We start from the raw sequence: 14,970 nt of genomic DNA on the forward strand, positions 1-14,970 counted from the left end.
TCCAACTTAGGCCATTCTCGGTAACGCTTACACCTGAATTTGTGCGTAAGAGGATAGCCCTTTCCCAGGCCCCGTTTTCCGCGTTTTTTTAATTATTTATTTCCGTGTAAACTGCAGTCTTGATATAAAAACATTGATGGTCGATAATTTAGCCCTGCGTTAAAGAGCCCCGGGGAGAACTGCCAAGGATTATAAAGTCGTCTCCTCCGTTTTTAACCCAGCGACATGGCTCGACCACGGCCGCGCGAATACAAGGCAGGAGATTTGGTTTTCGCTAAGATGAAGGGATACCCGCACTGGCCGGCGAGGGTGAGTCTAGGATGCGGCCGGGCTGGGAGCACAGGGAGGCGGGGTTGATTTACACAATACAGCCGCTGCTTCGCTGGGGTAATAGGAGGGATGCTACTATGCCCCGAGCTCGGCTGGGGCTGACTCCACAGCCACATTTTGGTCTGCGTATTTCTCTTACTGGCGACCAAAACGTCTTTTAAAAAGCCTTTCTCTTCCGCCAGGTTGAGTAAAAATGTAGACATTTTAAAATAACATTTATTGGGCTCCATTTTTCACCAATACGTTTCCTGCTCCATTCAGCTATCGCTTGAGTTGTAACGCACTTTGGCATGTTAATATTTTCCACTAGCCTAATTAGTTCATTGTGTTTTTCATTAGCCTAAATGTTTGCATTTAGCTGTCACCCATGGAATAAATGAGCCAGTAGCTGACCTCAGGTAACCCGTAGCGCCTCTGTTTCAAAACTACTACTACCAATACAACCGTCTCATTAGCAACAAATGTTGTCATGTGTTTAAATACACTATAGCAGACAGAGTATGGCCTCAAATTCAATGGCGCACATGGGCTATCATGTTATGACTGTGGATTTCCACTATGCAGGCTCCATTTCTTTCTAACCTCTTACAACAAATGAGCATCTCTACTAAAATACAATGCTTTATTGTATATGTGGGCTATGTATGACAGGGAATATAACCCATAGTAGTAAATTATTAGTGAGGTACTGTGGTATACATTAACAGATGACTGGTAATCTGAACATAATCTAAAAAAAAGGAGTATAATATATATGTATAATAAATATGCAGTAATTCTCTCTCCCTGTGCTTCAGATTGATGAGCTTCCAGAAGGAGCTGTCAAACCGCCTGCCAACAAGTACCCCATCTTCTTTTTTGGGACCCATGAAACGTAAGTACCTTTTTCTCAGTAACAGTACAGTAAAAAAAAAAGCTTCCTGATTTATTTCAGCAAATATATAATAAAATAATAAGTGAACAAGACTATGAATCTGAGTATACAGACACATAGTCAGTCCTCTGTGTAAGCAAACACTTTTTAAAATAAAAGGGGTCAGCTAGGGTTTTTACCTCTAAAGGTTATTACAGTTCAATACTCATAGTGTTTGGGTTCGAAGTTGCTCAGCAGCTCATTTTTTTCTGCAACATTTTATATTTTTTAAATTTGAAAACTTTTATGTACAAAGATCCTGCCCAATTTAACTCATCATGGAAACATCATGTGGTGTTTCATGATGCTTTAATTAGGCGATTTCACACCTGTTGTTGGGTAGACTCGGTGGACGATTGAGGGGTGAAGTAGCAACATTGTTGCATTTTTCATTGCATGCAACCTAATAAGTAGTAAATGTGTCTTCCCCTCATCTTTAGTGCATTCTTGGGCCCGAAGGATCTTCTGCCTTACAAGGAGTATAAAGACAAATTTGGCAAGTCCAACAAGAGGAAAGGCTTCAATGAGGGCCTGTGGGAGATCGAGAACAACCCCGGAGTCAAGTTTACAGGCTATCAGGTCAGTCGGCAGTGTATTGTGTCTGTGACAAACAGTGGGAGAAAACATGAACGGGGGAAGCAGAGATGCCAGGCGGGCTCGATGCCCAACAAAGCCACATTGTTGCCTCGCCAAAAAGTGTAAGACACAAATGAAAAGGTCTGTTCAAAGCAGACAGCGTTTGAGTAAAGAAAGATGGATTCATTTGTCGTAACTTGCAGTCTTACCTTTACACATTTCAAGTGTCAGTTAACTGTGGAACTAGCCATTTTAGTTTTGCAAGAAAAAAAAATGGTAGGCGTCTTTCGCACACAGGCCATCCAGCAACAGAGTTCGTCAGAAACAGAAGAGGGAGGAAACGCTGCCGATGGCAGCAGTGAGGGCGACTCTGTTGAGGAGGAAGATGACAAGGAAAAGCTGAAGGGAGACAAGACCGGATCCAAACGGAAAAAGACAGCCACCTCCAAGGTACTTTACTTCAGCTGGGGACGGTACTAAAACAGGAGCGAGGAAAGCTCAGGTATAATAAGAGCACTGAAGTGTGGTGGAAGAAGTATTCAGGTCCTTTACTTTAGTAAAAGTACTAATACCACACTGCAAAAATACTCCGTTACAAGTAGAAGTCCTGCATTGAAAAATGTTAATTAAGTATCATTAGGAAAATGTACTTACAGTATTAAAAGTAAAAAGTACTCAATGCAACAACAAAGAAATTTAGAAAGTTGTAGGCACTTGTAGGCCGTTATATTGTTGGCTAGTTTAATTTATATTAAAACATCAGATTTTATAAACTACATGTGTTTTGTGTGCAGAAATCTTAATGTGTAAAGTAACTAGTTACTAAAGCTGTCAGATGAATGTAGTGGAGTTTAAAAGTACAATATTTCTCTCTGAAATGTAGCGGAGTAGAAGTATAGAAAGTGGCATGAAAAGAAGAGACTCAAGTAAAGTACAAGTACCCCAACATTTGTACTTAAGTACAGTACTTGAGTAAATGTACTTAGTTACATTCTACCACTGATGATGACCAACCTGAAATTGATATGATCAATCAATAAGAGGCTAGATTTGACGAATTTAGAAACAATCTTTCATCCCTTTTTAAATATTTGAAATCTGGCATGAGCAGTACAGCCAGACATCATCAGCTGTGTGTCATGTGTGGCTCTGAAGGAAAATTCCATCCTCAGATACACCTATTACATCATCCAGCTGTGAAGTTGAAGGCAAAGTTACATGATTTTAGGGGGGGGATGCAGGGGACATATCCCTGCAAAATCTACGCCTATGCGATCAAGTACAAACAGGTTGATACTGGCACTGGCTTCTCTAAAGGCCTCACCCCGTATACTTGAAACCAACTAGATCATACACTTGTCGTATGAGCATCTCAAAAGGCAAAGATATTTATGCCTGTTCCACATGACCACCCTCGAACGCAGGATTGAAAACCTGCCTTACCTTTGCACTGGGTGACATGTTCCTTCATTACCATGAACTAGGGCTGGGCATCGCCAGTGATTTCCCCCAATCCATTCAATTTCGATTTCAAAGGTCCCGTTTTCGAAATTTCAGCTACAAGACTAATTAAGCTTTGATATAAAAGAGATTCTCAGAGAACCTATTCTGTGAACTGTACAAGCAAGAAGCAACCCTCAAATGTTTTTTTTTTGTTTTTTTTAATTTGCACCAGGTTCATGTTTACATTAAGAACTGACCCCCAAAGAGGGAGTCAATTCACCGCATCCATCGTGAAAAGGCATATATTAAAAAGATCGGTTTTGGGATTGTATGAATCGAAACCAGATCAGTCAAACAAAGATCAATTTTAATTGGAGAATTGATTATTTTAACCCAGCCCTACGATGGACACACGCACTGTAGTTTATTTTGCCGCAAATGTGAAATAATCTGCCACTGAACATGGTCCCCGGCAAATACACGGTTTCCTCCTGTTTGGGTAATGTTTCTTTTTTCATGGGATTTGTTGACAGTGAGGAAAGTATAAAGTAAGGCCAACTTCATCGTACAACATACTGTATGCATTATCCCCAGAGGGATATATAAAACCTAGAAGCAGTTCATCAGTGTACTTAGATGTTCATGGACACAATATTGTCATTAAAGGGGTTTGCGTCTTCCAGTTAAGGATTTGTTGAAAATAGAGCAGCGTGGCTGATTCCTTTTGTTGCTGAATACTAGACTGTAGCTTCACAGTGTGGCATTTCTCCCAATTTCATTCATCCAAACATGTCTTTGACAACCTCTGTTCCAGGGGATCTTACTGTATTCGTTAGGCCGTCCACTTCTGTTTGACCTTGCCTTTATTTTGAAAAAAAGAAGCTTTGAGGGTTTGAAGGGATGGAGTGCTGCAGAGCACTGCCACAGTGTGTTACTGTATTAGTGCATAAGCCATTGCTGCTGTAAATGGAAGCGGGTTGAAAAAGTCACATGCATCCTGCTCCTCACTTAGCAACCACAGTTGCCTAGCAACTGGGCTCCATTACGCACAGCACATGTGGTGCATCCAAAGGAATGTGGCACTATTGTGGAGCGGTTTGCTGATGTGTGTGTGTGTGTGTGTGTGTGTGTGTGTGTGTGTGTGTGTGTGTGTGTGTGTGGTACATGAAGGAACTGGAATCTCCTCAGCTGAGAAAAGATTAAATGAGATCTCTGTGTTTATGGGGTGGTGAGAGGGGGGAACAATCATTGGGTTGTTTTCAACCCCACGCCCTCACACACACACACACACACATACACTGACCAATGGTAAATTATTACATTACAAATTATTACATTTGTAATGCATATATGATTTTAATGGTTTTATTGGATATGTTGTGCCACTGCGACTTCTGATGCATTTGTGACCATGTAAAAGGTGACCATTTTTACATTTTTTAGATATCTTCACATACATAAAAGACAGTAGTTGTTACGAATGAAATATGAATAACAATTAATTAAAGGTATAATATGCATTATATTACTAAAAAACAATGTATGAGACTAATACAAAAGTAATCCCTGTCAGTCGTCATTATGACCCACTAGAAGTGTGTGGTGTGTGAAGTGTCTGTATCTGCAGAGACCCTGCCCTCTGCCTGGATTCACTCGTTTCTTTTTTTTTTTTTGTGAGTGCGGGACGTTTATGGGCGTGGTCAAAGAGCCTTTGGGCCCCGCACGAGTGTATAACCCCCAGCCAATAACAGCGTGCAGGGTGGGCAGCCCGTTTTCATAAGGGGTTGCATGACTTCAGACTGTTCAAAGTCGACTCTGATGTGATGAAAGTCAAGTTGACGTCGACCAGTCGCTGATGACGTCATTGACGTCATTTTTTTCAGTCATTAATGAAATCACAGGAGGAGGGAATTCTTTGCAACAATCTGTATTCAGTGACAACAGACAGATAATACATAGAATTCACGCAGAACAGCAAATACAACAAGCAGCAACTCAGCTGCATTATACAAAACACCTAATGTTAGGCTACGTCTCCCATATAAGTGCAAAAGAAAATACTTTGAAGTTCTGAAAACAACTGGGGAGGAAAAATACACACAGGCAAGGGCCTGCAAGCCAAGTCACCATCACAGTCCCTGTAGTGGAATGGCTTCGAATGACGGCCAAAAACGCTCGTCTTTTACTGTGAACATTTGCTGTTCAATATGTTGCAGTTTTACAAACAAGAAAGTGAACAACTTAAGCTTGACGGACATGTTTTGCATCTGACGTCTCACGTTCATCTCAGTACGCTAGCAAGAGTACACAACAGACAACGTCCGTGTAGGCTACTTCAAAATAGGAAAACTGTCTGCGTTCTGGGCCCACCACTGCAGCGGGTCCTGCATGGTTGGGTGTTGAGATGGCTCTGGGCGGCCTCTCTTTTACTCTACGTGGATGAACTGAAGATGCTTGAACCGGGGATCAAGCACACAGACCACAATAGGAATGTATCAAATTATGAGAAAAGCACTGCTTGCCACAGGGCCACTAAAGCCCCTGACACGCCAACCCGATAATCGGCCGTCGGACAGTCTGGCGAGGTCGGTGACTCGAGTCTGTGTGGTGTGTTCCGTGCTGTCGTCCATCGGAGGGGCCGTCGGCCTTCATTTTGGCCAACCTGACTTGCTGGGTCGGAGGGCGGGCAGTCGGACTAGTGCTAACCCGGAAATAACGAGCGGGATGAGTGACGAACGCCTCTCAAAATCTGACAAAAATCTTTTAAACTGACCTTTGACGATCTGAAATGAAGACAGATTCAGCAACTGCATGGCCTATTTCTCGCTTAAAATGTTTTCAGAAACACGTTTCAGTGAACTATTTTCATAAAATAAGAGATCGTATTTTAAACAAGCCGCCATTACTATCGGCTGGAGAAGCCAGACCCACGTGACGGGTTCGTCTTTTTCGGTTTTAATTTTTTGTATTACGTCTCGCGCACTCGTAGAACGTACGCTCGAGACGGCGTCGCTTCGGTGTGTTCCGAGGCACTTTTTGGACCTCTGGGAGCCGACTGATCAGTCCGACTGCCTTTTCTGCAGACGGTCAGCCGTCGGGTTGGTGTGTCAGGGGCTTTAGTCATCTAAGCCTGCTTTACAGTGTGAATAGTTATTGTCCACTTCTAACTGTGTTGGTTTCTTCCCTGCAAATCATGATGCGTTGCTACAAAAAAATTTTTTGTCTGTTAGAAATGAAAAACTCTTGACACTCAGCAAGTGTTCCCGCGTCCTTATCTGTGTGTCTGTGGCAGAAATCCTCCAAGCTGTCGAGGATCTCATCTGGGGAGGATGACCTGGAGAAGGACGGGAAAGATGACGACCAGAAGAGCGGCTTAGAGGGAGGAGACCCCGACAACGACATCATCCAAAATACCACCGACAGTAAGGTGGGATACCATATTTTGCACTCTAAACATTCATTAGTGTTTACTTAGTCTGGCATTGCCAGACCTTCCTCCACAGCACTGCAGAGGAGGATCTGGCTAGTCCACACAACATTTTAGGATGGGAGAAAAACATGCTCTGATTTATTGCCATTTCTTTAAACCAATCACAATCATCTTGGGTGGCGCTATGCGCCGGACGGAACCACTCTGCAAAATAGCCTCGGGAAGGAACTTGTTTTGGTGGAACGTGTACACGTGGGGAGGCGAGCTCTGGAAATAAAAACGCTGTCGATGTGATGAGAATTTTACTCAAAACAAAGTGAAAGAAAATGTAATTTCCCGAATCGACCGGAGTTTAGAATGCCAACACAAAGAAAGCAGAAGGTGAGGGACATCCGGCCGAAAATGCGGAACCTCCGGCGGCAGCGGAACAATCCCGGAAATGTAACGCCATCGATATAGTGCTTACTCATTCACTAGTGCTAGGCGAGGGCAGCAGTAGGGGTTTTACCACCAGTCCAATCGGGGGGGGCTAGGAGAGTTCATATCTCTGTCACTAATGTTGTCAAGATATAGACTAATCCACCTTGTAGGCATGAGTAAACAAGCTGCCAGTACTGCAGTGGCATCTCACTTATGTATGACACTGTAGTGTTTGTGAAGGATTTTACTTTATTACTACTTTTGCCAAGAAATATATAGAACCTCTCCATAATCATCAAATCATTAAAATACTAATTAAATTAATAATTAAATAAAGCCTACATTTAGTCAAATTTAAATAGACGGCTCAACGTTTTTTCTGCAAATCACAAAAAGCACACCGACTGTTATATGTTAAAGCTATAATGCGTAGTTTCTGTCGCCCCCATGAGGAAATCTAAGTAATGACAACAACACTGTCCACATGATACAAGCCTTCCGTGATCGTGATCGCGCACCCTCCCACCGCTCCTCCACGCTGTTGCTAGTAGCCAAGGAGGACACGGAGGATTAAACAAACACGATGGACTCTTCAGAAGAGGTAATTATCTATTGGTCGCCGGACGCCACAATCTTCTGAACATAGCCATACCGAGAAATATAGAAAGAGTTGTGTGGATAGTCTTAATTAGCTTTGTATCAGCTCATTTGGCAATGGCTTGAATGTAACGGACGTGCATTAATATAAAAAAGTTACGCACTAAAGCTTTAAACTTCAACTTTGGATAAAAATTAAAGCAAAATCCACTAGCCTCTGGGGCCGCTAATGCGTGAGCTGCGTGTCCCCTGGTGAGGCTTAAAGTCAGTGTGGCTAGAATAAGGCAGTCTGAAAGGGGCCTGCCGCCAGCCCACAGCTCCTTTAGAGAGACAGATACATATTTCTTTCCTACTTTGTTTATTAAGTTCTGCAGGGACATACAATTGCCATTTACATTCAGAGTTATGCATACAAACCAGTTCCCTTTTTGCATAGAGACAAAGAAGACTAAACAAACATGACACTACGGATAATAACAAAAGGAAAGTAGGTAATAATAACATAACATGAATCAATTTTGGAAGAGCACATATGTATATATTAAAAAAAGTATCATGATAAGACGCGATTATGAAGAAAAAATGAAATAAATAGAATATTTATACATACCTACTGTAAATTGAAAAACACACACACACACACACACACACACCAGTCAGAATGTGCATTTTTTTAGTATGTCCGAAACCTTCGTATGAAACCAATAATAGTTGCATACTATTTCCGTTGAAATATTACAGTATGCAAACACTGCACAGTACGCCGGCATAAGTATCCCACAATGCAATGCTGTAGTACAGACCTTCATAACAGACAAACGGACAGCAACCAAGGAGCCCTTTGGGCACCTGGGTAGAACACCTGGTAGAGCGGGCGCCCATATAAAGAGGCTTACAGTAGTCCTCGATGCAGCGGCTGCAGGTTCAACTCCGACCTGCGGCCCATTGCTGCTTGTCATTCCCCCTCTCTCTCCCCTTTCAAGTCTGAGCTGTCCTGTCGAAAATAAAGGCCTAAAAATGCCCAAAAAATAATCTTAAAAAAACAAGGAGCCCTTTAACGTCAAAAATGCTTTAATTTACATTTTTACATATTTAAAATCCGTGGTTTTGTCACCTGCGACTGTTGGTCTGGTTGCCTAACTTTTTCAGTAATTTAAGCGTTATCTGGCGATGCCGCTAGAGCTGAGGTTGGCAGGGGTTACCATGGTTACATGTCTCCAACCGACAAGGAGGCTCTCAGAAAGTGACTTTGAAAAATACAGCTTAGTGCGTCCTAAAATATACACACTACTGTTTATTTACACAAAAGTATGTTGCACCATAGTATACATGTTTAGTATGTAGTGCCAAGCGTGCGATTCCGGACACAACATTACCCCGATATTCCACCGGGCGCGTCTGCGCTGCATTCCAGAGGCGCTGTCAATGCTTGATATTCCACCAGTCGCGCCGCGCCGCGCCCCAGAAGCGTGCATTAAGCGGCTCCCCGCTCCGCTTTGCTAACGTTACACGCCAGGTCTATTTTCACGTGACCCAAGGGGTGTTCAAACAGCCGGGCAGGAAGTGAAACAGCAAGAGTATCCAGTCAATTTACCGAAACACACCACGGATGACAAGAGATTAATCTTGGAGGTGGAAAAACATAACAGACATCACAGATCTTTTTTATTAAGATAACATCAGAAAGGAGAAGGCATGGAGTTTAACTGCAGGAGTGCTTGGAGTGGAAGGTAGATACTAGCATAATAAACATGTGATTGTTCTGTAAAGTACTTGTAGAGACAATATAATCTGCGAGTCGGGTAGCAAGACGCTCGGCTTATGAGACGCTCCCGGTGTGGTATGGCGGAGGACGGAACAAAACCAGAACGCAGCAGAGACGCGCCCAGTGGAGAATGGGGGTTATGCTGCGTCACGAGTCACGACTCCCGACTTGGTAGCGTTCCAGGCAAAGTCACCAGTGCACTTTCACGGGTAGAAGGTTGTGAAAACACGAGTTAGGGGTTGCCTGGAACGCAGCATGAGTCTCATCTAAATAGAAAAATGGCCCCCATATTTTCCCGAATTTGTTAGAAACCAGATATTTTTCTCAGGACTCGGAGAGCTAGGGCTGGGCGATATGGAGAAAATCAAATATCACTATATTTTTGACCAAATACCTCGATATCGATACCGCAACGATATTGTAGCGTTGACTATTGGTGCTTTCACAAAATATTTACACAATGAGATTTTAGATAAATAATCATCAGTAATGTGGATATAACGACTAAGTCAAATAATAGAACAGTTACAACAGTCTGGTAAGTTCAGAAAATCACATCACATCACATCACTACTGTAATGCAGCCTTTAAAACCAGGAAAAGACAACACTTATGCCATATTACGATATCACGATATCCAAAATCTAAGACGATATTTAGTCTCATATCACCATATCGATATAATATCGATATATTGCCCAGCTGTAAGGAGAGCAAACAAGAGCTAAAAGAGAGTGGATATTGGACTGAGATTCATCAGGTGGACACAAACACGAGTCCAAATCAATGATAATGTTGCTCTGTGTCTTCTGGATCTTTAAAATAAGCCACTGTTTGCTAACACGGTTACCAGAACAACTTTAGGTGTTAATATATTTAAACCACAACATTTTGATTGATTTTCATTTCTGATAACCTTACTATTGGTCAATCACTGTAGTTACTAATATCACTGTTATGCTTTCCACTCATAACAGTTACAGTATTATTTTAGATTGTACTTTAAATTTCCACTTTGGTCAACATTGGACTTGATTTCATAGGGCTAATGCTACCAACAACAATGCTAATAATGACTGTGTTTCTCTGTTGTGGTGTCCCCCAGAAGCAGCTGCTCATAGAAGAACATTAGGCGAAGAAAAGAAAGCATGAAAGGGAAATGGTTCTTTGTAGCTGTGATGGTGGAAAGGTGAACCTACGACACGATTTCTCATCAGCACCATCTTCTGGCTGCCATCTTCACCTCCGCTTCGCTGTTGGACTTCAAGTATGTGTTTTTATAAAAGAAATTTTTAAAAAAAGGTGCACCCATACTGATAATGGTATCTGGGTGCCAGGGTATAACTGGGCATTATGTCACACAGTTTTTCTTTTTTTTCAGCGCCTAAACTTAATGGCAAGGGCCGTATCAGAAATCAAAGCAAAGCCCTTTGTCATCTTGAACACTCTTGAATAGACAGATTAAGATGGTTAACCATGTTTACCCGGTGACTCTGAATGCTTGTGAGTTTATATTGTTTTCATCAACGTGAAGTTTAGGACATTTAAAGGGGCATTACGTACTTGACTTGACTTTTATCATGTTCTATTGGCAACAATTAGGCGTTGTGATAATATGAGTTGTGTTTGCCTGTTTTTCTCTGCTAGGCTTACAGGCCAGCTACATTGCACGCGTGAAGTATGCTCCTACACTACGCTTCCACTATAATCAATCAAATCGGGCTACGCCGCGCATGAGAGTAGCTTGTATGTGGTGCGTATGCGTCGCTGAGATCCGCTCTACAGGCGTAAAAATAGGATAGTCTATTTATATTTTTTACGTCAGGTGTACCTTATACACAGAAATGGATCATAAAGTGTCTATATGTCTTTTTAAGCTATAGTGCGTAGTTTCTGTCGCAACCCATGAGGAATTCTAAGTAATGACAACAAAACTGTCGGCATGTCCACATGATACAAGTCTTCCGTGATTGCGCACAGCCCCCCCCCCCCCAACCCCTCCTCCACACAGTTGCTAGTAGCCAAGGAGGACACGCAGGATTAAAAATACATGATGGACTCTTCAGAAGAGGTAATTAAAGGGGAACTATGCAGTTTTTTTAACTTAATTTACCTTAACTGAACAGCTTCAGAGTCATTGGAATGGTTATATGACTTTTTTCGAGTTGAATGGTGGTCATCTCGCTCCCCCCTAGTGCCTGTGAGCGGAAAAAACACCCTTGCAACTTTCAGCCGGCGAGCCAGCGGCCTCAGCGTCAGGAAGTATCGCGTGATATCAGGTCTCGCGATGTAACAATTTGCTTCACGGCACTGCACACATACGCCCATTCAGGAACCGGCTAACAAGGTAGCGATGGAGTTTTTCACACTATCGTCATGGCTGAGAAGCAGAAAGCTAGGAAAGCATTGTCGGAGGAACAGAGAAAGAGGAAACAGCAGACTGACCGAGCGAGGCGTCAGACACAAGTAAACATAGGAGTTGCCAAATATCTATTCTGAAGCTGTAAGGGGAGCTCTGTAGAGAAACCTGCGAGAAAACAGCGAAGAAATGGCCAAAACTGCATAGCGCCCCTTTAACTTCGCTCGAGTTTCTGCGCAGGAAAGTCACCGGACGACACAGTCTTCTGAACACAGCCATACTGAGAAATACCGAGAGAGTTGTGTGGAGCTGATAGTCTTAATTAGCTTTGTAGCAACTCATTTGGCAATGGCTTGAATGTAACGGACGTTCATTAATATCAAAAATGTACGCACTAAAGCTTTAAATTAATCTACCAATGAGTGTATTGGCAGTTTGGTTTTGAGAGCTTCTGTTTCTATTTCTTGTTTCCTGTCACGTGCGTCCTTTGATAATAGCTGACAGTAGATTGGCGTTTTCACAGCGCCGTGCCGGCTCCAAAAATTGACGAAACAATAACAATCCCAAAGCAAAAGCTCTCCGTCTCGCCTGTGACTCACACAACCATATGCAGTGTGCGCGCTGCAGGTGTAGCCAGTTAAAAGATACATCACGCGGCAATTCCAATCCGGTGTACGTTACGCACACCTTACGTGTGCAATGTAGCCAAAGCGTTAGATTATAATAGCCCAATCACAATAAAAAAAATTTGAATTTGTAAGTTATACCCCTTTCATAGATTCATTATTAATAATTACAAGAGTAGAACTAAACCTGTTGCTTCACTGGCAAACATAGCAGTAAAATATCCGTCTGTTTGACTCATTTCTGATTATCCTGGCGGGCCAAAACAATCATTTAAAATCGTGTCAAAATAATCTTTACTCAAGGTCTGCTTGCTAGCTTTTTCCAGAACTATCAACTGCATCTCACAGTCCTCATCAGCAATCGGGAGTTGTTGGCTAAATTGTACCGAATATAAAGGAACACATTAATAGGAATCGTTAATTGTATGATTTCATACAGAAGGGAAAACAATATGCACTCGCTGCCAAGTCACAATGCAAAATCACAATTTGACAATAAGAGGTAAGCTACCTAAGTCCGATGAAGAGGTAATATTTCAGCATGCTAAATACTACCATTTGAATGTGTTTGGGCTTGAGAATGAGCAGAACTGTATTTTCTGTTGGGTAAGCAGTTGAACATACAAGTGGGTATTAGGGTAACAGAGAGAGATCCGAGATTTACATGTTTGTACTGTGTTAGTAACACAGCTTCTTCAGGTTTAGGCTGACACTATGGTTAATGAATTCAAAATAAATAAGGAATTGGCACTTAAAGAGCTGAAAATGTAATGGAAAACAGCACGAGTACCAGAATGTAGATGCTTCAAGTTGACATAATAACTTGAAGACTTTGTGACAAACCCTCTACTGTTAAATTTCTAAGACAATAATTAGCCCTCTTACTTTATTAGGGCTGATGAAAGCTCCAGGATTGGCAAACAGGATGTGAAACGGTTGGCTTTATCTCTCAGAGTGAGATGTGAAGCTGCTGGTCTTCGGAAACATTTGCATTGCTACGTTTTGGTTTAAAAGCGAATATCTTTTGCTTTGTTCTTACCTCGCATTCACACTGCTCTGGCGCTTCCGAGCCGAGGGGTTGCGCAAGCGGAGATCTTTGGCAACTCCGACACTGACGCCAACGTTTCTCCACCTGATCGGGTCACGACGTCTCGTTCTCTGAGACTTAAGCTACTAACGTTACCATGGCAACTACCAGCAACGGGCGGAGTATACGTGCAGCCTCCTGTTTATGCCCAGCATACGAGAATGTTGATGAGATATTTTGGTTTGGGCATGTTAGTTTAAACGGAGATACGTTCTTCTACTGGAGCTGAAGATACTTGTGTGCACGGAGATCGCTTTTGGCTCAAAACTCTGCTCGAAAACCAGAACGTAGCAGTGTTAACGGAGTTCTAATCAGGCCTTCTGAAGTTCTAATCACTTTTCAGTGTTTCCTTTAGGATTTTTTTTTAGCAGGGGGGGCAGGTCTGTCCGAACAGCAACCACTCTTTATGGACAACAAATGATGTTAATACCATACTACTATATAAAAAATATTCGAGCAAAAGTTGATATCAAATATGTAAATTAACGTAAAAAAAAAAGTTTTTACCATTAATAAAAAATCTAGTTTTGCCCGCCACGTTGATGACACTTATGAAACTCATATGACCCCACATGAACGCAGCATAATACAATCATGTAACTGCAGCACATGTCCTATCTAGGCTCCAGCCACGAATGTTATCCCCAAATTTTTTAGGGTTGTAAAATAACTTTGTGTCATTTCCCCCTCAGTCTCTCTGACTGGACCGGCAAATCAATGCAGCCGAAGTTCTATAACTGGGGAAATATCGCCATTCATTTTGTGAACTCTACTCCAAATGGGTTCAAAGATTAGGAATGCTGTTTACGCCAAATTCCTACCCTACCTACGTTATGTAGCCTAACTTAAAAAGTAGTAACACAAGACAATATTTGCCTCTCTTTACATCTCTGATGTACAGATTTTTAGTCATTCTATTCTCTCAAATGGCGTGAAAAATAGTGCATATAGCTGCCATAAATAGAAAAACAAATCTCCTCGAAACGTGCCCCCCCCCCCGGACCCCGCTGGGTTTAGGCTGAGTCCCGAATGTTTCCAACATCTGGCTCTGCCTCTGGATGAAACAGTGGGTTGGAGTGGCTTGTGTTCTTCCCAGTGCTTCATAATCACACATAGTGTAGATAGCCATCAATCGGTATTTATACTGGCCCGTGCATACTGTACCTATCCGTATTGTATCACTCATAATCACCTGCCACTGTGTACAAATGCATTTGATAAGACCTCCATATTATATACTCTCCTACCATCTATGATATATGTTGGATATTGCAGTGTACCGATCACTCTAGTTGTAGCTTGAAATTGCTTCTTTTTTTCTTTTTTTTTTTACAAGGATAGTTATGGGAGGGGCTTATGGAACATTCAGTAACTGTCAGACATTATCCCATCCCCATATATGTTACTCTTTTATGTAACCAGAA

General features: G+C 42.1%; 1 protein-coding gene across 4 annotated transcripts; it reads left to right on the forward strand.

Moving 5' to 3' along the window:
- Nucleotides 1-13,199, forward strand: hdgfl3 (HDGF like 3). Of its 4 annotated transcripts, XR_004103877.1 has the most exons (7): nucleotides 4-309; nucleotides 1,128-1,204; nucleotides 1,684-1,822; nucleotides 2,117-2,269; nucleotides 6,555-6,689; nucleotides 10,580-10,741; nucleotides 12,786-13,199. XR_004103877.1 is itself a non-coding variant. In XM_031292749.1 (6 exons), the coding sequence occupies exons 1-6, from the start codon at nucleotides 226-228 to the stop codon at nucleotides 10,604-10,606; spliced, it is 609 nt and encodes a 202-aa protein (XP_031148609.1). In that variant the 5' UTR covers nucleotides 1-225; the 3' UTR covers nucleotides 10,607-10,759. The 4 variants fall into 4 exon arrangements, 3 of the variants coding, with proteins under 3 accessions (XP_031148609.1, XP_031148608.1, XP_031148607.1); XM_031292749.1 differs by lacking the exon at nucleotides 12,786-13,199 and having other exon boundaries at nucleotides 1-309; nucleotides 10,586-10,759; XM_031292748.1 differs by lacking the exon at nucleotides 12,786-13,199 and having other exon boundaries at nucleotides 2-309; nucleotides 10,583-10,759.
- Nucleotides 13,200-14,970: the final 1,771 nt, after the last annotated feature.

This window comes from Sander lucioperca, chromosome 3 (genome assembly GCF_008315115.2).
Source record: "Sander lucioperca isolate FBNREF2018 chromosome 3, SLUC_FBN_1.2, whole genome shotgun sequence".
NCBI classification, from domain to species: Eukaryota; Metazoa; Chordata; class Actinopteri; order Perciformes; family Percidae; genus Sander; species Sander lucioperca.

What these genes read in the sequence shown, in the direction of transcription:
- hdgfl3 (XM_031292747.1), top strand. Translation starts at nt 226, where the DNA reads ATGGCTCGACCACGGCCGCGCGAATACAAGGCAGGAGATTTGGTTTTC. An exon ending in ACCCGCACTGGCCGGCGAGG is followed by an intron (nt 310 to 1,127) that starts GTGAGTCTAGGA and finishes CCTGTGCTTCAG; the next exon opens with ATTGATGAGCTTCCAGAAGG. An exon ending in TTTTTTGGGACCCATGAAAC is followed by an intron (nt 1,205 to 1,683) that starts GTAAGTACCTTT and finishes CCTCATCTTTAG; the next exon opens with TGCATTCTTGGGCCCGAAGG.